This window comes from Dromiciops gliroides, chromosome 2, assembly GCF_019393635.1.
Source record: "Dromiciops gliroides isolate mDroGli1 chromosome 2, mDroGli1.pri, whole genome shotgun sequence".
NCBI lineage: Eukaryota > Metazoa > Chordata > Mammalia > Microbiotheria > Microbiotheriidae > Dromiciops > Dromiciops gliroides.
The window spans coordinates 69047999-69072119 of record NC_057862.1 but is presented as its reverse complement, the minus strand read 5'-3'; the positions used below and the strand labels follow the sequence as shown (position 1 = coordinate 69072119).

Sequence of the window (24121 nt, the reverse complement as noted above, 5' to 3'; positions counted from 1 at the left end):
AAATCAGGGGAGAAAAGAAGAAATAACCTTTTGGATCTAGGGATGGGAAGAGTTCTGATAAAGAAAAAATGGTCAATTTTTATTATATGAAATTTAAAAGTTTCTGAACAAACAAACATATAGTAAATACTGTGTAAGTTTCTCTGATTAAGGTCTCCTTTCTAAGATACATAAGGAACTAAATAAAATTGATATCTTAGAGTTAAAAGTGATTTTCCCTTAAAAATCAATGAACTCTCATGGATCCCTAGCACTTCTAGGATCAAATACAAAGTCATCTGTTTAGAATTCAAAACTCTTCATAAATTACCCTCCCTAACACTCCCTACAGTCTTCATAAATCTCACATCCCACCGATATTTTTTGATCCCAGTGATACGAGCTTCTTTCCTGATTCAGAAACAAGATCACTCCATCTCCTGGCTTCCTGCAAGTCCCAGTTTGAATCTCATCTTTCAGAGGAAGCCTTTCCTTCTATTAATCATTTCCTATTAATTCTGCACACAGCTTGTCTGTACAAATTTGTTTGTCATCTCCTCCATTAGATGATAAGACTATGGAGGACAGGAATTATCTTTTGCTTTTTTTCCATATCCCCAGAACTTGTACAGTGCCTGGAACACAGTAGGTAGCCACTTTATACATTTTAGCTTACTGACTAACTAGCATTTCCCAACTGACAATTCTCAAGGAAACTGGGAAGACCTCTATGAAATTATGTAGGAAAACAAAGTAAGGAGAACAATTTTTATACAATGATAATAACATTATAGAGAAAAACAACTTTGAAAGACAAATTCTGTTTAACACAATGATAAACAAAGTCTGAGGGAAAAATGAAGATGAAATGCTATTCATTTCTTGACAGAGAGGTCATGAACTTAAAATGCAGAAAGATGTATTTATTTTTAGATACAGCTCATGTAAGAATTTATTTTGCTGTACAATATAGGTATGTAATGAGGGAGGATTTTTTGTTTTTACATTTATTAAATGGGTAAATGTCAGGGAAAAGGATAGATGAAAAACAAAACAAAACCTGTCATTTAAAAAAATTAAGATACTACTTACTGGGGAAAAATCATTTGCTTGATATTTAAAGGCCTCTTGAAGCTGGTTCCTCCCATTTTTTTTTAGTATTATCTCACATTATTCCCCTTCATGTACTTTTCATTCTAAACTGATAGGCAAGATAGCTGTTATACATACCTTTGTACAAGTGGTCCCCTCATGAATAGAATGTCCTTCTGTCTTGCCTCTGCCACTGAAAATACTTCCCTTCTTGATCTTTCCCTATTGCTAATATTGTGTTTCTCTTTGGGCTACTCTGTACTTACTTGTTTACAGCCATGGACATACTCAATATCCTTTTATGATAGAAATCATTTTACTTTTTTCTTTGTATCCCAGTGCCTTGCATGTAGCTGTATAATGTTTGCTACCTTGAATTGATGTACCAGGAACTTTAAAATATACCAATTATCTATAAATGGTTGGACTGTTCTTTCAGCAAAAATATGGTTAGAGAAACATGTAAAGTTTCAGTCTTGAGAAATTTTAATAAAATAGCTGCCAATTTATTTTATTTATTTAACACTGATTTCAGTCTTGTTGACCCTTTAGCACCTAGTTAAAATTTCTCCCATTAGATAAATTCCTATCAGATAAACTAAGGAACAATCATTAAGAAGGGAACTGAAAATGCCAACTCTTAATGAAGTATCATAATGAACTTGTTTGCTCAGATCAGTGTTCTGGAATTCTTAATTAAAAATCATGAAAGCTGGCAGATTCTTTACTTTGTTGTCTTTTTTCCTTTTCACCTGTAGCGTGTAGATTTTACAGCTGAGACAGTAAAAAAAAAATCAAAATGCTTTTCATATTACTAAACCTACATGTTGTTTGAGGCACAGACTATTGTTCTGGATGAACATGAAAAACACATCACTGAGAAGTGCTTTGTTGCCTTGGCTCAGGACCACAGTGACTTTGGCAAGTTGTAAATCCTAAATAGAGCCAGACCACATTTTTGTAAATGCAGTCATAAATGGTAATCATTTCTCTTCCTCTTGCATATTATTCAACTGTGCAATAGTGTCCAAGTCAGCTATTTCCCTAATAAAGGCACTTGATTTTTTTTTTTAAGGGAGTAGCTTAAGTAAGTTAAGATGCTTCTCCCAGATACACAATACTACAAAAAAGGGTTCCAGTTACTAGGACTGCTGGGATGGAGTGCCACTAAGGTATCACCTTTTCTTTTTTTCTTTTTTGCTAGGTTAACACACTTATTTGTAAATGGCTTAGACTATTAAAATTCCGCAAAGGCACAAAAAAGACTGAAGGAATCTAAAATGGAAATCTATCTCCACAGTACCTTTATCACTTCTTTTTTTCAGGGTAAATGCAATGGGCCTGTTTGATTTCTTTAAATTTACCTGGGTTCAGTTCTTCAAGGTTGTATACTGCTGTGGAAAAGTGTTACTATATAAGTTAAATGGGAATCTTCACAAAAAAAGGACTTGATTTTTTTTTTAATGACTAAGTAATGGTTAGTACTATTTAGCATTATTTGACAATCATGCAACAATAAGGCATGGGTTCTTTAATCAATCAATCAATCAATGAACTTTTACTAAGCTCCTACTATGGGCCAGGCACTGTGGTGGGCACAGGGGGTACAAAAACAGGTGAAAGACTATCCCCACCTTCAAGGAACATTCCCTCTTATGGAGGAGATAACATGAAAGCAAATATATATAAAGCAAACTATAGACAGGATAGATAAGGAAAAACTGAGGAAAAGGCACCGGAAGGTTTCCTGTAAAAGGAAGGATTTCAGTTAGAACCTAAAAGAACCCAGAAAAGTAAGTAGTTGGAGTAGAGTAGGAAGAATGTTTCAGGCATGGGTGACAGCCAGAGAAAATGCCTGGAATCAAGAGGTGGAAGTATATTGTTCATCAAGAGCCAAGAGGCCAATGTCGCTGGATTTAGGAATACATGTTAGGGAGTAAGGTGTAAGAAGACTGAAAAGGGAGGTGATGAAGGGCTTTGAATATCAGGATTTTGTTTTTGCTCCTGGAGGCAACAGGGAGTCAGTGGAGTTTATTAAGTACAGAGGAGACAGGATAAGTCCCACACTTCAGGAAAATCACTTCAGTGGCTGAATAAAGGAAGGGCTACATTGAGAAGAGACTTGAGGGAGGCTGACCCACCCAAAGGGATGAGGTAATAACCACCTGAACTAAAAAGGTATCTGTATTAAAGGAGAGGCATATTCAAAAGATGTTGCAGAGGTGAAACTGATAGGCCTTAGCAATATGGATAGGGGAGTGTGAGAGAGAGGAGTCCTGAATGACTGCTAGGTTGTGAACCTGAGGAACTGGGAGGATGGTGCTGCCCTCTATAGTAATAGGGAAGGTAGGAATAGATATTGAATTCACTATTAGACACACCAAGTTTATGATGTCTCCTGGACATTCAATTCAAGATGTCTGAAATGGAGTTGTAAATGAAAGACTGGAGGTTAGCACAGAAGTTGGGGAAGATTTGAGAATCATCAGTGTAGTAATTAAATTCATGAGAGTTGAAGAGATCACCAACTGTAGTATTACAGAGGGAGAACAGAAGGACATCTACATTTAGAGGGCTTGATTTGGAAAAAGATCCAGCAAAGGAGACAGAGAAGGAGAGGTCAGATGTCTCAAAAACCTAGAGAGAAGAAAGTATCATGAAACAGAAAGTGATCAATAATTTCAAAGGCTGAAGAGAGGTCAAGGAGAATAAGGACTGAATAAAGGTCATTGGATTTGACAACTGTGAGAGAATTAGTAACTTTGGAGGAAATAGTTTTTGTGGAAAGATAAGGAAGGAGTAGGAAAAGAAGAAATTTAGGATCAAGGGAAGTTTGTTGCCTATGGAACAGGCATCCCAGAGAGCAAAGTGGAAGATCTGGGCAGAATTAGGAAGAAAGTGTGGGGTTTATCAGGCACTGTTGCTCATTAGCACAAGGGATACAAAGAAAGGCAAAGACTCTTCTCTGAAGGAGCTTACAAGCCAATGTGGCAGATAATAAACAAATCACCATGCAAACAACCACGTACAAACAAGCTAGTTACAAGACAAATTGGAAATAATCGACAGAGGAAAAGTTGGGGGGACGGGGATGGGGTTGAAACCTCTAAGTTCCTTTAATTTGCATTTCTCTATTTATCAGTGATTTAGAACATTATTTTCAAATGACTGTTGGTAGCCTGGATTTCTTCCTTTGAAAACTGCTTGTTCTATCCTCTGCCATTTAGTTATTGGGAAATGGCTAGCAGACTTATAATTTTGAATTAGTTCTTTAAATATCTTAGAAATGAGACTTTTATCAGGGAAAGGTTTTGAAGATGTTTCCCTCACTTAACTGTTTCTTTTCTAAATTAGATTTGTCTGGGGCAGCTAGGTGGCGCAGTGGATAAAGCATGAGGCCTGGATTCAGGAGAACCTGAGTTCAAATCCAGCCTCAGACACTTGACACTTACTAGCTGTGTGACCCTGGGCAAGTCACTTTACCCTCACTGCCCCACCCCAAAAAAATTCTTTAAAAAGATTTGTCCAAAACCTTCAAAATTTCATGTCCATCTTATCTCATTGATCTTCTCTATCACTTGTATAGTCATGAACTCTTCCCCTATCCATATATCCAAATAGCAATTTCTTCCTTCTTCCTCTAATTTATGTTGTGACCTTTTATACCTAGATCATGCATCCATCTGAATTTCTTCTAGGTATATGATGTGAGGTATTGGTCTAAGCTTAATTTTTGCTAAACTGTTGTCCAACTTTCTTAGCAGTTTTTATCAAATAATAAGTCCTTCCCTCTGAAGCTGGGGTCTTTGGGTTTATCGAACACTATGTTCCTATACTGATTTGCTTCTCTTTCCAATGATTGATCTCTCTCTTTCTTTTTTTAACCAGATTAATGATGAGTATTTCACACTACAGTTTGAGACCTTGCAGTGATAGCTCCTGCTTGCTTTCCACTCTTTCCCCCCCAATATTATCTGTAACAAGCCGGACTTGTTCAGTCTAGTTTTTCTTATTAGGTTTTGTTAGGTCTTATAGATAAGTATTCTAAAAATTTATATGTATTTATATTAAACCCTGTAACTGTTAAATTTGTTATTTCAATTAATTTTAGTTGGCTATAATTCTTGAAGTATATATCACATCATAGCAAAAAGTGATAATTTATCATTGGGAAACAAAATTATCACAAAAACAAAGTGAAAATACAAAGAATCTACCTGTCTTTTGACATTTTAATTCTGTCAATGTCTACTTTTTAAAAATTGGGGATCTTTTCTTTTGTCCAAGTTTTTTTTTTTTAATTGTATTCTCAATTCATTCCTTTATGTTTTTTCTGTCTCTTTTGTTGATGAAGGCATTTAAATGTATATTTTTCTGAGAACTGTATTAGTTGCATCTTATATCTTTATATATTATTTCATCATTATCTTTGATGATATTTTGTGTTGTTCCTATAATTTTCTCTGTGACTCACCAGTTCATTGCAATTATGTTATTTAGTGTGCAACTGCCTTAAAATTTTCTTTAAGGAAGCTTTTTTGAATAAAATGTTTACTGTATTATCATTAGTAAAAGATATAGCATTTCTGCTTTTCTATATACTGTGGTGAGATATATAAGTATATATGTGTATATGTGTGTGTATATATATATATATATACACGCATATATACATACATATATATACACACACATATATACATGCATATATATAAATGGTGATTTTTTGTACAAATTCCTTACTAGTTTCATTTACTAATTACCAGGAATCTATCACGTCTCATTTTTCTCAAGTTCTCTTCAGGTTTTTAAGTTCTTTCATATTTATCACTGTTAGATTTGTGTCATTTAAAAAAGGGTACATTAAGGTCTCCCACTATTATATTTTTACTACCTGTTTCTCACTCCAATTCAATTTGATTTGCCTTTAAGTATTTAGATGCCATTTTATTGGGTGTACATATATTAAATATTGATATTTTTCATTATCTATAGTGTTGTTGAGCACAATTTAATTTTCTTACCTCTTTTTATTTTTCCTATATTTATATAGTCTTATCTGAAATTATGACTACTACCTCTGCTCTTTTAAATTCAGTTGAAGTGTATTGGGTTTTGCCTTAGACCCTCATTTTAACCTTCTGTGAAATTTTGTGTTTCAATTATACCTGTAAACAACATATTGTTGCTTTTTGTTTTCTAATCTATTCATCTATACTCTTGCTTTATTGAGTTTATCCCATTCACAGTTATAATAATTTGTTATGTATTTCTCTATCCTGTTTCCTTGTATTTTTTCTCTTTACTGTTGTCTCCCTCTTTACAAGTAAGTTTGTAGAAGAGAGTGAATTTACGTGACTTATCAATCAATTAATAAACATTTATTAAGCACCTACTATGTGGTAAGCCCTGGGATGCAAAGAAAGCTTGCTGTTTTCGTTTTTTTTTTTGCAGGCAATGGGGATTAAGTGACTTGCCCAGGGTCACACAGCTAGTAAGTGTCAAGTGTCTGAGGCTGGATTTGAACCCAGGTACTCCTGAATCCAGGGCCAGTGCTTTAACCACTGCGCCATCTAGCTGCCCCCCCCTTTTTAAAGCTTTGCTGTTTTTAATAAACTAACAAATGATAAATGCCTCTACTATAACGATCTCAAAATATCCCTGACAAACAAACATGTATATATATATATATCATAGACAATATTGTTGCCCACAATCACCCACATAACAGAGAACCATAAAAACTTTTTAAAAACTTTTAAAAACATTTAATTATTAGCAAGCATTTGGGTTTTTCTTCCATTCCTCACTAGAAAAAACAATCAACAAAACTTTTATAACAAATATATATATATATATATATATATATATATATATATATATAGTTAAGCAAAATAAATTCCCATACTGGACATGGCTGAAAATGTGTCTATTAGTCCATTTCCTCTCTGTCAGGAGATAGGTAGCATTTTATTATCAATCCTCTGGAATCATGGCTGATCAAAGTTAGTCTTTCAAAATTTTTTATTTTTACAATGTAGTTGTTATTGCATAATTTATTCTCCTACTTTTCCTCATCTTACTCTGCGCCAGTTCATCTAAGTCCTTTCAGGTTTCTCTGAAATGATATCTTTTATAATTTTTTCTATTATAACACTATTCTACTACATTTGTAAGGGAGTGTGTTAGTGGGGTGTTGTTTTGTTTTGCTCGTGAAGATTATATATGTCTATATGTAATCCATAAAAATTTAACAATGACTTTTTAGCAGATGTTGCAGTATCAAATAATTCTAAGCTCTAAACTAGACTGAATAAAAACCTTCCAAAATACAGAGGCCTAGAGCAAGAAGTCAATATCATGTAGAAACAAGATGAAGTACCTATCATTCCTGTTACCCTGTATGCTACAAGAACTAGCATGAAGATATTTTCAATGAAACTACAGAAGATGAACTTAAATTCAAATGCTTTTATTCAATTACTAAATCTAGTCATTTTTCAACCTACATAGCAATCTGAAGAATATTAAACATAAAAGAATAATGGAATGACTTGTACTGGGGATTTTTTAATATAGACTCCATTGAATGAAGATGAAAGCAATGAAATAACAAACAACAATAACAATAAAATGTTACCGAAAAGTCTTGAAAAGCAAAGAAATTAGAGGAAAGAAATCCTAAAGGTGGATGTACAGACTGGTTGTCTAAATGATCTCTAACACAATGAAAATGCAAGTTGGCTCAAATGAGAAACACAATTTGAGCAACATTAATCGAAGGAATAAAAGAACAGTTAAATCAAGGAAGATGGTTAAGAACTGGGCTTCTCTACAAAACAGGGGCAGACCGATGCCCAGGCAGCCCACATCCAATAAAGAGCCCAGGCAGCCCAGACTGAATGAGAGGAAGAGGTAAAGCTAGACTATTACTTGGGAACCCAGTACTCAAGCCACAAAGGAGGCACAGCAAAAGAAAAAGTCAGGGTAGCATCTGGGAAGTAAAGCATCTGGTGTCTTACAGGGAGCTTCCTACTATTACAATCAACAATATTTGATTGGAGCCTGTCACAATCTTAGCAAAGGAAAGAGACAACTCTAGACATCTTACTGAATGAGGAAGAGACATGAGAAGGAGCAAAAAGCTTGAACCTAAGTCAAATCAATAGGAGTCTCAGCCAAAACCCAGGAATTCCTGCAGATGGTAGGACCTAGTTCAGTCATCACATCCAGGTCCAACCAGGGCCTGACAATAGCATCCAAGAGTACAGAAGAGAACAACTTCTAACCCCCAAATAAAGTCCTAATGCAGAAACTAAGGCTGGAGATATGACTATAAAGAAGAAAACACTCAACACAATGAAGAAATACCTTGGACTGAGAGAAGCGCAATAGGAAAATTCAGAAGAAAAGAATAACTTTATAACAAGTTCCAGCAGAGCCTCGGTGAAAAGAAATGATCTAGCCACAAGGACTACAAGAGTACCTGGAAGAAATGAACAAGAGATAGAAAATGTAATATTAAAATAAATGAAAGCTAGAAAGGAGAACAAGGTGAATTAATAGTTTAGAATAAACAGTAATAAAATCTAACCCAAGAATTGAACTCCTGGAAAATCAGAATGAACCAAAAAGAAAGCAATGACTTCCTAAGACAAGAAATATTTAAAACTAAAAGATAAAAACAAAAAAGAAAATATAAGATATCCACTATTTAAAAAAACAACAACTGACCTGGAAAAAATAGGTCAAGGAGAGTCAATCTAAGAGTCACTGAACAACCTGAAAATCATGAAACTTCCTTATTCCTTAAAAAAAGACAGTATGGGGGGCAGTTAGGTGGCTTGTTGGATAAAGCACTGGCCTTGGATTCAGGAGGACCTGAGTTCAAATCCAGCCTCAGACACTTGACACTTACTAGCTCTGTGACCCTGGGCAAGTCACTTAACCCTCATTGCTCTCCCCCCGCCAAAAAAAAGACAGTATAGCATATTTCAAGACGTCATAAATTTAAAAATATCCAGATCTAGTAGAACCAAAGGGCAAAGTGAAAATACAAAGAATCCACCTGTCACTCCCTTAAAGAAACCCCTAAATGAAAAATTTCAGTAAATTCATGACCAAAATCCTGACTTTGATGGTCAAAGAAAAAATACTACAAGTAGCCAAAATGAAATTGTTCAATTATCAAAGAAGTATGCTAAGTTTTGTGAGAAAATAATGGGGTTCTGGGGGACCCAGAGAGCCTAGCCTGACATTTAAGACTAGTCCAGAGTCAGGAGAATTTCACCCTCAAGTCCAGTAAATCAATAGATTTGAATGATGATGGCCAATTAGCTTGGAGCAGTGTGGAAGTGACACTCACACATGCTCTCTTGCCCTGGGACTCAGAAGGAGCAGCCATGTGGCCCTTTTTCTTTCCCTTCTGAACTTTTTGAACCATGTGCTCTCTCTTTACTAATATTTAATATGCTTTAATAAAAGCTTAATGCCCAAAACTGATTCTAAAGCCTCTAATTTATAAGTAGCAATATATTAAAAACCCCAGCTAAGTTCCCTAAAACTTGGGACAGAAATAGGCACCCCCATATAATTTCAAATGACACAGTATCATGCAAGATTTGGCATGGCAACTGCTGCCATAAGAAAAAGGCTCACAAATAAAATGGAGGATAATACTATAGGAGAAAAGAAAGAACTTAAAGGAAAAAGAAAATCTCAAAATATTTCTGATAAAGAAGGCCAAAACAGAGTAGTCATTTTGAAATGATAATACAAATGATAATACAAAAGGAGTCAAGATGATAGACTAAGAGGAAACAATACAGCTGAGCTTCTATCCACAAAATTCCTCCACTAGATCTAGGAAACCAGATTGAATCCTAATGGGAGCATACAGAAAATCTTCTGAGGAAGTCCTCTGTTCTGTCCAGGTCAGCATAGGTAGACAGACTAGGGACTGGTTGAGAAAGGAGAACAACATGCTGAGGATTCCAACACCTGGGGGGAGGTTGTGCACTAGGGCAAGAGTAGGCCCCAGACTCATACCAGAGCATCCCTAGACACATCCTAAGTCACTGTGACAGGGGTTGGTGCTAACTGAGAGCACTATTGCCCATTATTTAGTTGTGGGTCAGAGATTTAGGGCAGAATGAGAAAGGGACCTGCCCACAGGGATGAGATTCCCAGACAAGGAGGTCCTGCCTAGTTTCCTGAGAAATGAGGAAGTTCAGAAACCATTAGCAGTGGTGGTTTGGCTCAAATTCCAGGAGTAGAGTGGAATCTCAGGCACAGCATCTTTACCAAGCCTATGGAAGAATAACCACAGCAGGAATCCTGAACCAAAGAGAAGCCTATAGTTTTGTCACTCTGAACCCACAGAATTTTCTAGCTGAATGATATGGGCCAAGTCCAGTAGCATTCTTTGTTGTTTTGACCAAACCTAGACAAGAAACTTGCAGAGCTCAAACCAAGGGGGCAGCAGTCAGACTTTGCTCTGTATCAGATCAATTTGGGAACAATGAAAGTTTGCAAATCCCACGCTTGTCCCCAAAATCCTAGAAAAAACATTACACTCAATACTCCAAGAAAGCAGAAACAGGACCAGCATAGAACATCTGTCAAAAAATATGGCAGAAGTCAGCTCTAACATCAAGCATGAAGTCAGGAAGTAGGCTATAAGAATGAACAAGCAAAGCTCCCAACACAAAAACCTGATGTAAAGAGCTATTATGGTGGCATGGATGTCTACTTTAGGACAAAGAGGTGATGGGCTCAAAAAGGAAAATGAGAGATATATATTTTGGGATGAGGTCAATATGAAAAAATGTTTTATCTGAGTACACCTGACATAAGAATTATTATTTTTCTATTTTCTTCTCTAATAGGGGTAGAAGGAGGTAGGAAGTAAAGAAAACATATTTTTGTTAATTAAAAAAAGTTTTTATAAAAAGAGGATTGGTCAAAGAGTAGTCACAAGAAAACTCCAACATCAAAAGGTGAAAGATGAAAGAATGCTCAAAATAAGTGTCAGAAACACAGCTAACAGCTCAAATAGTGTTAAACAGCTCTGGTAGCCCTAGTGTTGAAGCTTGAGTTTTGCTAGCAGGTCACTGCTCAAAGAATCCAAGGAAGCAGCAGTCAGGGGCCATCTTCCCAAACATGGGCACTCTTCTGAATGTGGCCGAGAATGTACTGAAGTGAGGTCCCTCACCTCTATTTATACCCCTCAAGGGGTCCCCTCTGACCAATCACATTAAGGCATTTTACTATTCCTCATTTACATACTTCCCCCCTATCAACATATGGCATAACAATAACAACCAATTAGATTGTATCGAGTGGACCAATCACAGTGCTAGAAAATAGTCAGGTGGTATCAGTCGAACAACCAGATTTTACAAACTATGATACCAGGCCATAACCTATTCTGGGCAAGAGTGTAGGCTCCTCTTCAGAACAATGCTGGGTTAACCAACATAACTCTTCAAGAAAGAAAACCTGATATGGGGTTTGACCAATCAGATTGTTCCCTTTATCGACCAATCAGATTATGGCCTTAGGCCACAACCCTATGCTGGAGTAAGAATGTCCCCATTCCCTGTTAAACAGTGCTTGCATAAATGTAACCTTGAGCTCCAAGTCACGTGGTAATCACCTCAGGCACCTCAAGGTAAATTCTCAGCCCAGCCCGACTCCCACAAAACCCAGGCCCCACTTCAGGCCCTGCTTGGGCCTAAGGCCCAGGAGCCTCAGCTTCTCAAGTGTCAGGAGGTCCCCTACTGGGAGGTTTGGGCAACAAAGCTGTAGGGCCTGAAACCAGACTCACTCTCTGCCCTGAGAAGAATCCAAATATGGTCTTTTCTCTCATACAAATAAGTAGAGAAATGTAAATTGAAGTAACTATGAGGTTCTACTTTCTATTTAAAAGATTAACAAAGACAATGAAAAAAGGAAAACAGCAATTGTAGGAAGGGTTATGGGAGAACAGTCACACTAATTCGTTGTTGGTTGAGTTGTGAATTGGTTAAACCATTCTGGAAATCAATTAGAACTATAGTCAAAAAGTTAAGAAAATGTATAAATCTGATGACACAGTATACTATTAGGCATATATCCCAAGGAGATTCAAGGAAGGACAGAAAGGAGACACATAATCAATATTATATACAATGTAATATATAATACATTTCATATTGTATTACTCAGTACAATACATATATAAACATTCATAGTTGCACTTTTTGTATTAGCAAAGAAGTAAAAACAAAACAGGTATCCCTTATTTGGTTTATTTGGTGGTATTTTGATATAAAAGAAAATTATACCATATGAAACAATAAATATGACAGATTCAGTGAAAAATGAGAAAACTTTTACTAAATGAAACAGAATAAAATGAGCTAAACCAAAGAAGCAATTTAGATGATGACAAAAATATTAACATGCAGGATAACAGAAACACCTCAGAACTCAATAATGATTTATTAGGACTGATACTGAAATACACTTTCCAGCTCTTAGAAGAGATGTAATGAGCTAGAGAAACAAGATAAGCAATTAAAGACATGGCCCAATGTGTTTTGTTTTCTGAACTATACATATTTGTTACAAAGGAGGGCTTCTACTTGGTTGGATGTGGGGGCAGAGGACAAGTTAGAGAATATAGTTAGGGTGGTGGACAAGTTAGAAGATAGAGTCCAGAGATCCTGATCTATTCTGGAGATCTCAGTAGACAGTGAACATCAATACATTTCTGACCTGTAACACAATGATTCAGACGATAGTAATAACATGGTACTGAATAAAAATGTCATTCAAATTTAGACCAATGAAGCTAAGACAAAAAGAAAGGTCCTGTACCCAAATATCTGTAGCTGTACTTATTGTTATAGTGGAGAACTGGAATTGGGGAACAATTAAAACTGTGGCATGTGAATGTAATACATATAACTTTGACATAAGAGACAATACATATGAAGAATTCAGAGATTCGTGGAAAGATGCATGTGAAATGATGCAAAATGGAGTAAAGCCAGGAAGTAACATACACAATTACAATATAAGCAAAGAACAGAAAAGAAGATCCTGAAGAGAAGTTCAGAAAATTCACTTCCCTTCTTTAACTACAGAGGTGAGAGTGAATGAGTATGCAATCTTGTCTGTACTCTCAGACACATTCCAGTTTGGTTTGGCTGACCTGCTTTTATTTTTTTCTTCTTTTTAAAACTGTATTATAAGGCAAAACTCATTTAGTAGGGGGAAAGGAAGAACAAATTTAGAAATGCATGTCACGTAAAAATCAAAGATATTAATAAAAATAAGAGAAAAATTAATTTATGCAAGGAAACAAATAGTGATTGTTCAAAACACTGTTAGTTCCATTTTGGGCACCAAGCATGATTTTGCATATAAAATTATCTACGAGAAACAGATTTTAAAAAATGTTATTTTTATAAGTTGCTTTAATTTGAAACTGTGTTAGCACAAAAGAAAGAAACTGAAACTTAGGGAATCTAGAATTTAAGACAAGAGTGCATCTTATATAGAATACCATCCATTTTGGCACTTACCTGCTCCAGTTTAAAGATATGTTGATTAAAGTAGTGCTGTAAACGTTCATTAGCAAAGTTAATACAGAATTGTTCAAAGCTGTTGCTTTCATAATCTTCAAATCCAAATATATCGAGTACTCCAATGGACAACGTCTGGAAAAAAATAAAAATTAGGATAGAAATTACGTTTATTTACTATTTGAGAAAAATACAATAAAGAGTTCCAGAAAGGGGATAGGAAGCCCTTTTTTGTCCCAGTGATTATGTGAGGACCTTAACATGACTCACACTGGATGAGAAGGCATGGATGGATTGTAATTTGAATCACTGAAGGGAGTTTCTATAGCAATAAGCTTGCAGGTCTATCAAGTTACTAAATTGTGCTATTTCAGATATGTAAAAATTAATAAACAAAAAAGAAATGCAATGACTAATAAAGCATCTATATGATCATCTTAAACTTCATCTCTCATCTTTCACATCTCAAAATTCTTTATGTCCTCACTGATCCTCACTCTTACTTGTTCCAGTCTCAGAGGGTAAGATGGTCATCCTGTCTCAAAAAGAATCATCTCTTAGTTTTCTTTTTATTCCCATTCCCCTCATTCTTCAAGGCCCTGTTCCACAATCATCTTGTTCATCTTCAACCTAACCTCTTGCCTGACTCCTCTGCATTTCCTCCAATCATGATCAGGTCTCTCCTATTTTAATTAACCTTTCTTGATCTTGTATAGCCCTTGCTATGTCTCACATTTATTCTCTCTCTTTTTTTATTGCTAAACTTCTAAAAAGAACCCACTACTACCACTTAAATTTCAAACCTAAGAAACTTGGCTTCTGACGCCACCATCTACAGAAAACGTCCTCCTTCCAAGGCATAGTATCTTACAATCATTACCACTGTAGTCCTACTGGTATCACTGACACAGTTCCACGCGTACACCTTTCATTCTGCATACATTCTCCTGTCCTTGCTGTGATAATAATAACTGTCAATTACATAAAATATTCAAATTTGCTAAGTGATTTGTATGTATTAACTCAACTAAGCCTCGAAACAACCCTGAGCTTGATACTCTCATTTAAAGATGAGTAAACAAAGGCTCTAAGACCAATTGACAACTATTTATGAAGTGCTTACTATGTACAAAGTACTTTGCTATATCCTGAGGAAATAATGCCAAAGAATGAAACCAACCCTACTTGCAATGATTTTATATTCTAATGGGTAAAGACAACAAATATATGTAAAAAGATGTACAATGTAAAGTTAACATATACATATATACCTCCCCCATACACAAAGTAGTTAAATACATCATAATTTGGGAGAGAGGGCACTAAGCAGGTATGAAGATCAGAAAAAGCTTTAGATATATTTTAAAAAAAATGATTCATGAGCTACACTGTAAAAGGAAGAGAAGAACTTTGAAGCAGGGGTAAGAAAGGAATTCATTCCAAGTATGGGGGACAGACATTGCAAGGGCAAAAAGATGGGAGATAACATAACAGGTGTGAGGAAGAGTAAGAAGGTCAATTTGGCTAGAACACAGAGTAGGAAAGGGGTAACGTCTAATAAAGCTATAAAGTTAGGGGTCCAGGTTTTATAAGTAAAAGAGAAGAGTTTATATTTTATTCAAAATAAAATAGGAAGACATTGGAGTTGACTGAGTAGGGGAATGAGTTGTTTAGATCTGTGATTAAGGAAAATTATAATAACAGTCTGTAAGATGGATTACGTGGCAGAAAAGATGAGACAGTGACACAATTAGGAGGAAACTGTTACAATAATTTTAGCAAGAGGCTAGTATCAGAGTAGTGGCAGTAATAGAGGAGAGAAGGGGACATACTAGAGAGCTATTACAAAGGTAAAATTCACAGGCCTCAGCAACAGATTGTAGAAAGCGTTGAGAGATAGCAAATAACCAAGGTTAGAAGCCTGAGGGACTGGAAGGACGAAGCTGTCCTCTACAGAAATAGGGAAGGTAGGAGTACGGGAGAGTTCTGTGGTGGATATATTGAGTTTAAATTGTCTACTGGACATACATTTCAAAATGTCTGAAGGGCAGTTGGAGTCACAAAGCAGAGAGGTTAGGGCAAGAATTATCAGTGACAGAGATGGCAACTGAACCCATGGAAGATGGTGAGATCACTAAGTGAAGCAGTACAGAATGAAAAGAAAAGAGGGGCCAGGATGGAGTCTTGTGGTATGTCTATAGTTAGAGGGTGAAATGCAGATGAACCCCAAGCAAAGGAGACAGTGGAATAGTCTGATAGACAGGAGAATCAGGAGAGGGGGGTGTCTTGAAAACCTAGAAAGAAGAGAGTATCAAGGGGAAGGGAGGAATAAATTGTCAGAAGCTGCAAAGAGATCAAGAGTGAGAATTGAGAAAAGGCCATTCATTGGGTTTAGAAATGAAAAGATCACTAATAACTTTGGGAAAGCAGTTTCTGTGAAATGAGATCAGAAGTCAAATGTTAAAGGTTAAAAGAGATTGAGAAGAGAGAAAGAAAAGGTACCTGCATAGATGGCTTTTTCAAAGAGTTTAGCCACAAAAAGCAGAATGTATAGGATAATAGTGGGGATGGAAGTGAGGGAGATATGGAAATGTCTGCAGGGAGTAGGCAAAGAGCCAGTAGTTAGATGGAGAAAAGAGAGCAGCTTAAATAACATGCTAAAGGGATTTGTATTTTATACTCAGGACTTCCAACATGGAAGTTGCATCGGTAAGACCTGTCAAATGAATACTGATTTGAGAGTTCAGTGAAAGAATTAATCAAAACCAAATTTACTTAACTAATTAAAATTTAAAAAGCAGGGAGACCAATTAGGAAATTACTGTACTAGTTTAGACAAATGGTCATGAGGTTATAAACTAGGTTAGTGGCTGAGAAATGTGCAAGATCTTGTGGGAGTGGAATTAGGACCTGGAAACTGCCTTGATATGCAGAAGAAGGAAGAGTCAAAGGATACCAGGGGACTGGCAGGGACAGTGATGTTTTCTTTTAAAAAAAAATAGTATTTTCTTTCCCCCCAATTGTATATGAAAACAACTTTTAGCATTCATTTGTACAAAATTTTGAGTTCCACATCTTTCTCCCACCCTCCTTCCCCTCTTCCTAAAATGTTAAGCAATTTGATATAGGTTATATATGTACAATCATGTAAAACATATTAGTATCACAGTTGTAAAAGAAGAAAGAGAGCAAAAGGAAAAAAAATTAAGTAAAAAAAGTATGTTTTGAATTGCATTTAGAGTCCATTAATTCTTTATTTGGAAGTGGAAAGCATTTTCCATCATGAGTACTTTCTAATTATCTTGGACCGTTGTGCTGCTAAGAAGAGTTAAATCATTCACAGTTGATAATCACCCAATGTTGCTAATTATTGTGTACAACTTTTTCCTGGTTCTCCTCATTTTACTTAGTATCAGTTCCTGTAAGTCCTTCTAGGTTTTTCTGAAATCATCCTGCTCATCATTTCTTACAGCACAGTAAGTATTCCATTACATTCTGTAACGATTGGAATGATGCCACCTGCTGGAGACTTACTGTAGAAATGAGGTGAACGTCTCTGAGGGCAAGACCATGTGTCTTTTCTTTGGCGTCAGGAAGTGACGTTGGCTGGTGGGAGGAAGAAGGGGGAGCCTGGTGCTCTGTCTCGCTCTCTCTCTTTAACAGATAGATGAATGTAGGCCTTTCTCTCTCTCTTTACCAAATTCTTATTCTCCTTAATAAATGCTTAAAAGTCTAACTCTTGCTAAAGCTAATAATTTATTGGTGACCACTCATTAGATATTTTAGATAGACTAGCTAGAATTTTAGCCGTAACAATTCATATACTACTTGTTCGGTCATTCCCCAACTGATGTGCATTCCCATAATTTCTAATTTGTTGCCACCAAGTTGCTATAAATATCTTTTCCCTTTTTTATGATCTCTTTATGATATAAACCTAAAAGTGGTATTTGCTGGATCAAAGGATATGCAGTTTTATTGCCCTTCGGGCATAGTTACAAATTGTTCTCCAAAACAGTTGAATCAGTTCACAACTCCACTAACAATGCAACTGTAATGATTGGAATGATGCCACCTACTGGAGACTTGCTGCGGGAAAGCTCCGCCATGAGGAAAATGCCTCAGAGGGCAAGGCCATGTGGCTTTTCCTTGGTGTCAGGAAGTGACGTTTGCTCATGGGTGCTGTCTATCAAGGCTACCAGCCAATCAACTTGAGGAGCCTCCTATTTTCTGGGAGGAGACAGGAAGGAGGAAAGAGGACCTGCGCGGAGAGCTCTCGCTCTTTTGGGTTCCTGACTTGATGGTGGTGGTGGTGGCAGAGGACTTCACAGGAAATTTGAGGAAATATAGGAATGCCAGGCTGTTGGAATTCTGTTCTCAATCTTTTTCTTTCTATTTTTCAATGAACCCTTAAAAACCTAAACTCGTTTTATCAGTGATTTTAGTCAGTTTCCCCCAAAACTGGGGGAACAGATTAGAATCCACATTTAGAATCTTAAATTACACACATCACTGTCCCAATTTTCCCACATCATCTTCAACATTTATCATTTTCCTTTTCTGTCATATCAGCTAACCTGATAGGTGTGAGGTTAATACTTCAGATTTAGAGAATTTCCTATCACTATGGATAACTTTGATTTCTTCATCTGAAAAATGCCTGTTCATATCCTTTGACTGTTAGTTGGGGAATGGCTTGTTATTTTTATGCATTTGATTCAGGTGTTCATCAGAGAAACTTGCTGTAAAAATTGTTTTCCAGCTTTCTGCTTTCCTTCTAATCTTGGTTGCACTGATTTTGTTTATGGAAAAGCATTTTAATTTAATATTATCAAAATTATCCATTTTACACTTTGTAATGCTCTCTATTTCTTGTTTGGTCATCAATTCTTCTTTTCTCCAAAGATCCTGCAAGTGAACTATTTCTTGCTCTTCTAATTTCCTTTTGGTAGCACCCTTTATGTCTAAATCACGTATACCATTTGATCTTATCTTGGAATATGGTGTGAGATGTTGGTCTATACTGAGTTTTTTACTTTTTTCCAGTTTTCCTAGTAGTTTTTGTCAAATAGTGAGTTCTTATCCCAGAGGCTGGGGTCTTTGGGTTCATCAAACAACAGGTTACTGTGGTAATTTACTACTGTGTCTTTTGTACCTAATCTATCCCCACTGATCCACCACTCTATTTTTTAGCCAATACCAGATAGTTTTGATGATTACTTCTTTATAATACAGTTTGAGATCAGGTACTGCTAGGCTACCTTCCTTTGCTTTTTTCCCATCAATTACCTTGATATTCTTGGTCTTATATTCTTCCAGATAAATTGTGGATTTTTTTCTAGCTCTATAATTTCTTTTTGGTAGTTTAACTGGTATGGCACTGAATAAGTAAATTAGTTTAGGCAAAACTGCCATTTTTATTATATTGGCTTGGCCTACTCATGAGCAATGAATATTTTTCCAGTTGTTTAGATCTGACTTTATTTGTGTGAAAAGCATTTTCTAATTGTGTTCATATAGTTCCTGGGTTTGTCTTGGCAGGTATACTCTCAACTTCTTTATATTATTTACAGTTATTTTAAATGGAATTAGTCTTTCTACGTTTTGCTCCTGGGCTCTGTTGGTCATAAAAAACAAACAAAATAAACAATGATGATTTATGTGGATTGATCTCATAAATTACCACTTTGATAAAATTGTTAATTATTTCTAGTAGTTTTTTAGTAGATTCTCTAGGATTCTCTAAGTACAGCATCATATCACCTGCAAAGAGAGGGTAAAGTTTTATTTCCTTATTGCCTATTCTTATTCCTTCAACTGCATTTTCTTCTCTTAATGCTATAGCTCCTAGCTTAAACTGTGGGTTGCAACCCCATAATGCAATGTAACTGAATGTGGGAGTCTGAGTGGAAAAAGTTTGAAAAGCCTTGCCACAGTTAATATTTCTAATTTAAGGGCTAAAATTCTAGCTAAAGTTTCTAAAATATCTAATGAGTGGTTGCCAATAAATTATAAGCTTTAGCAAGAATTAGACTTTTAAGTGTTTATTAAGGAGAATAAGAATTTGGTAAAGAGAGAAAGGCCTAGATTCCTATCTATTAAAGGAAGAGCACATTTCTAGCTCTGCTCTCCACCAGAGTCCAAAGGAAAGCCAGAGAAAGAGCGCTAGTCTCTTCCTTCTTCCTCCCATTACCCAATATCACTTCCTGATGCCAAAGAAGAGACTCCTGGTCTTGCCCTCAAAGACACGGGCGGAACTCTTCTACAGTAAGTCTCCAGCAGGTGGTGTCATTCCAGTTGTTATATAATATAATATTACTTCACCCCTAATCTTACTGGGAAGGCTTCTAGTTCCTCCCCATTACAGATAATGCTTGTTGATGGTTTTAGATAGTTACTATTTATCATTTTACGGAATTCTCCCTTTATTCCAATGCTCTTTAGTGTTTTTAATAGGAATGAATGTTCTATTTTGTCCAAAGCTTTTCCAACATTCATTGAGATAATCATAATTTCTGTTGGTGTTATTATTGATATGGTCAATTAGGCTGATAGTTTTTCTAATATTGAACTGGGGGCAGCTAGATGGCGCAGGGGGCAGCTAGATGGCGCAGTGGTTAAAGCACCGGCCCTGGATTCAGGAGTACCTGAGTTCAAATCCGGCCTCAGACACTTGACACTTACTAGCTGTGTGACCCTGGGCAAGTCACTTAACCCCCATTGCCTGCAAAAAAAAAAAAAAAAAAAAATTGAACTGACCCTGGATTCCTGGTAAAAACCCACCTGGTCACAGTGTATGATCCCTGTGATATACTACTGAAATATCCTTGCTAGTATTTTAAGGTTTGCATCAATATTCATTAGGGATATCGGTCTATAGTTTTCCTTCTTGGTTTTGGCTTGTCCTGGTTTAGGTATCAGCACCATATTTGTGTCATAAAAGGAATTTGGTATGACTCCTTTACCTATATTTCCAGATAGTTTATATAGTATTGGAATTGATCTTTAAATGCTTGGTAGAATTCACTCATGAAGACCATCTGGCCTGAGATATTTTTTCTTAGGAAGTTCATTAATGGCTTGTTCAATTTCTTCTTCTAAGATGGGGTTATTTAGGCATTCTATTTCCTCATCTGTTAATCCAGGTAATTTATATTTTTGTAAATATTCATCAATTTCGCTCAGATTGTCATATAATTGAACAAAATGTTACCTAGTGACTGCTTTAATTTCTTCTTCATTGGTGGTGATTTCACCCTTTTCATTTTTGATACTGGATATTTGGTTTTCTTCTTCCTTTTTTTAAAATCAAATTAACCAATGGCTTATCTATTTTATTGGTATTTTCATAAGAACAGCCCCTAGTTCTAGTTATTTATTAGTTCAATAGTTTTCTTTCAGTTTTATTAATCCCACCTTTGGTTTTCAGAATTTTCCATTTGGTATTCAACTGGGGATCTGTAATTGTTTTCTGTTTTGTTTTTGTTTTTTGTTTTAAGCTGCACACTGTGGAAATTTATTTTGATTTGGGGACCCTACTTTGGGCTGAGATTAGAAAGCCTTAGGTCCTCAGGGTCTCTTCTATGTGGGAGGTGCTGGTACCCCTCCCCCTCTACTTCAGCTGAGCCAAAAAGCCCCATGGGCTGTACAAGATGCCAGGTCAGACAGCTGGGGGAGGGAGCCCTAGCTCCCTTCACCCTGAGAGGATCTATCTGAGAGATCCTGGGCTCATCTAGGCTGGGCTCTGGCGTAGCCTATGCCAAGGTCCCAGGCGCGCAGCAGGGGGCACAGGCCCCTGGAGCCCTGGGTATGGTACGCACGAGACACCTGAGCATCCCCTCCCATCAGCCACAGCCCTGGCTGGTGGATTAGCGTGGTGTGTATGGGGGTGCAAAAAGCCCCGAGATTTGAGTGAAGAGAAGTAAGATATGTATAGACCTTGGAGTCAGACAGCAAGGGGAGGCCGAAGGACAAGATTAAGGGGGGCCAGCAGACAAGATTAAGAGGGGGCTGATGAGATTAAGAGAGCAGAAAGGCTGGAGCACTAAGAGACAGGGGAAGGAGAAAAAGCTAATAGCAAGAAGGGACGAAGGCCGATACAGAGAAGGGGGGCTGACAAAACGAACGGAACAGAGAAGGACACTGGGGCACTAGGAGAACGGAAGGAGAGGTCAGTGAGAGAGAAACACAGGGGTTCAGCGGTGGCAACACGGAGAGGAAGGTTAGAAGCTAGGGGGATCCACAAAGTGAAAGGGGGCTCAGAGTTAGAATAAAGGAGCTGAGTAGTGAAAGTGGAACATACCCTAAGGCAAGAGGTGGCAACTGCCCTTATTGTATTAAAAAAGTTCTAGGCACCCTGGGCAGTCAGGTTGTACATTTTATTTCCCTGTATTCTTAATTTTAAATAGTATTTCATAAATAAACTCTGCCTTGATTATTTAGTTAGGAAGTTCCTTAATCTTTAGCTTATCAATTTTGGGAGTGGAGCAGTGTGGTGGAACTTTATAAACGGCCCACATTAAGTTAATAGCAGTCAGACAGCCAGTCAGTCAACAGTCCCAGATTAAGTAACCCAGTCAGATTAGTCCCCCCAAATTAGCCCTAGTTAGCTAAAATATTTCAACATTTGAATGGCGACCATGAAGGGACTTATGGCCCAATTATAATTTTTCTAAACCTATAATTTTTCATATAATTCTAATTTTTTATAAGTCCAATTATAAATTTTTCCAGATTATATTAGATATAATAATTATTTTTTTTTACAACACCAATTAACTGATCTGCTCTATTATGCTGATGTAAGAATTTAGAGAAATAGAATTTCCCTTAACTACTGCTTTGGCTGCATCCCATAAATTCTGGTATGTTGTCTCACTAATGTGATTTTCTTTGATGAAATTATTGTTTTTATGATTTGTTATCTGACGTATTCATTTTTTAGGACTAGATTTAGTTTCCAATTAATTTTTAATCTATCTTTTCACTTCCCTTTGTTAAATGTAATTTTTATTGCATTATGATCCAAAATTGATACATTTAATAATTCTGCTTTTCTACATTTGATTTTGAGGTTTTTAAAAAAAAATTTTGTGCAAGTTCCATGTGCTACTGAGAAAAAGGTATATTCTTTTCCATTCCCATTCAATTTTCTCCAAAGGTCTGTCATATTTTACCTTTTTCTAATACTCTATTCACCTCCATAGTTTCTTTCATGTTTGTTTTTTTGGCTGGATTTACAGAATTCTGTGAAGGGACAGTTGAGGGACAGTTTTGCTGTCTATTTCTTCGAACTCACTTAACTTTTCCTTTAAGAATTTGGATGCTGGGGGCGGCTAGGTGGCGCAGTGGATAAAGCACCGGCCCTGGATTCAGGAGTACCTGAGTTCAAATCCGGCCTCAGACACTTGACACTTACTAGCTGTGTGACCTTGGGCAAGTCACTTAACCCCCATTGCCCCACCAAAAAAAAAAAAAAAAAAGAATTTGGATGCTGGGGCAGCTAGGTGGTACAGTGGATAGAGTGCAGGCCCTGGAGTCAGGAGGACCTGAGTTCAAATCTGGCTTCAGACACTTGACACTTACTAGCTGTGTGACCCTGGGCAAGTCATTTAACCCCAACTGCCTCAACCCCCCCCCCCAAAAGTTAAAAAGTAAGAATTTGGATGCTATGCCATTTGGTACATATATGTTTAGTATTGATATTACTTCATTGTCTATGGTATCTTTTAGCAAGATGTAGTTTCCCTCCTTATCTCTTTTAATTAGATATATTGGTGGGGGGTGGGGTGGAGCCTTTGCTTTGTTTGAGATCTGGATTGCTACCCCTGCTTTTTTTTTTTTTAACTTCAGCTAAAGAATAATAAATTCTGCTCCAGTCCCTTACCTTTAATCTGTGTCTGTCTCCCTGTTTCAAATGTTTCTTGTAAATAACACATTGTAGGATTCTGTTTTTTTGATCCACTCTCCTATCTACTTCCATTTTATAGGAGTTCATTCCATTCATATGACTACTAACTATATTTCTCTCCATCCTATTTTTCCTCCTTTTTCCCTTTTCCTCCTCACCAGCGTTTTGTTTATGTCTACCACCTCCCCTTATCTGCCCTCCCATCTGTCAGTTCCCCCACCACACATGTACACACATCTCCTCCTACTTCCCTGTCAGGTAAGATTTATATATTCAACTGATTGTGTATATTATTCCCTCTTTAGCAGGAGCTGCAGCTCCCGTATCAGACTGCACAGCCACACTGTGGCCTGTGGTTCTTCAAGGCGCTGATCCATGGTTGTCTGTGACTGGTGGAAGCCTACTACTACTGAGAGTAAGCCTACTACTACTTTTGAGAGTAAGGCTCAAGTGATGCCCATCACCCACCCTCCCATCTGCTCCCCCACTATAATAGGTCTTTAGCAAAGTTACTAGATATAAAACAAACCCACACAAAGTTTAAGCATTATAATGGCAAAACACACAG

The 24121-nt window shown here is 36.7% G+C and overlaps 1 protein-coding gene across 1 annotated transcript in view; it reads right to left on the bottom strand.

Moving 5' to 3' along the window:
* Positions 1 to 24121, bottom strand: part of MYO9A (myosin IXA) — a 302278-nt gene that overhangs the window by 136633 nt on the left and 141524 nt on the right. Inside the window, exon 11 of the mRNA XM_043982938.1 lies at positions 13644 to 13778. Within this exon, the coding sequence (XP_043838873.1) occupies positions 13644 to 13778 (135 nt within the window). The remainder of the gene's footprint in view (positions 1 to 13643; positions 13779 to 24121) is intronic.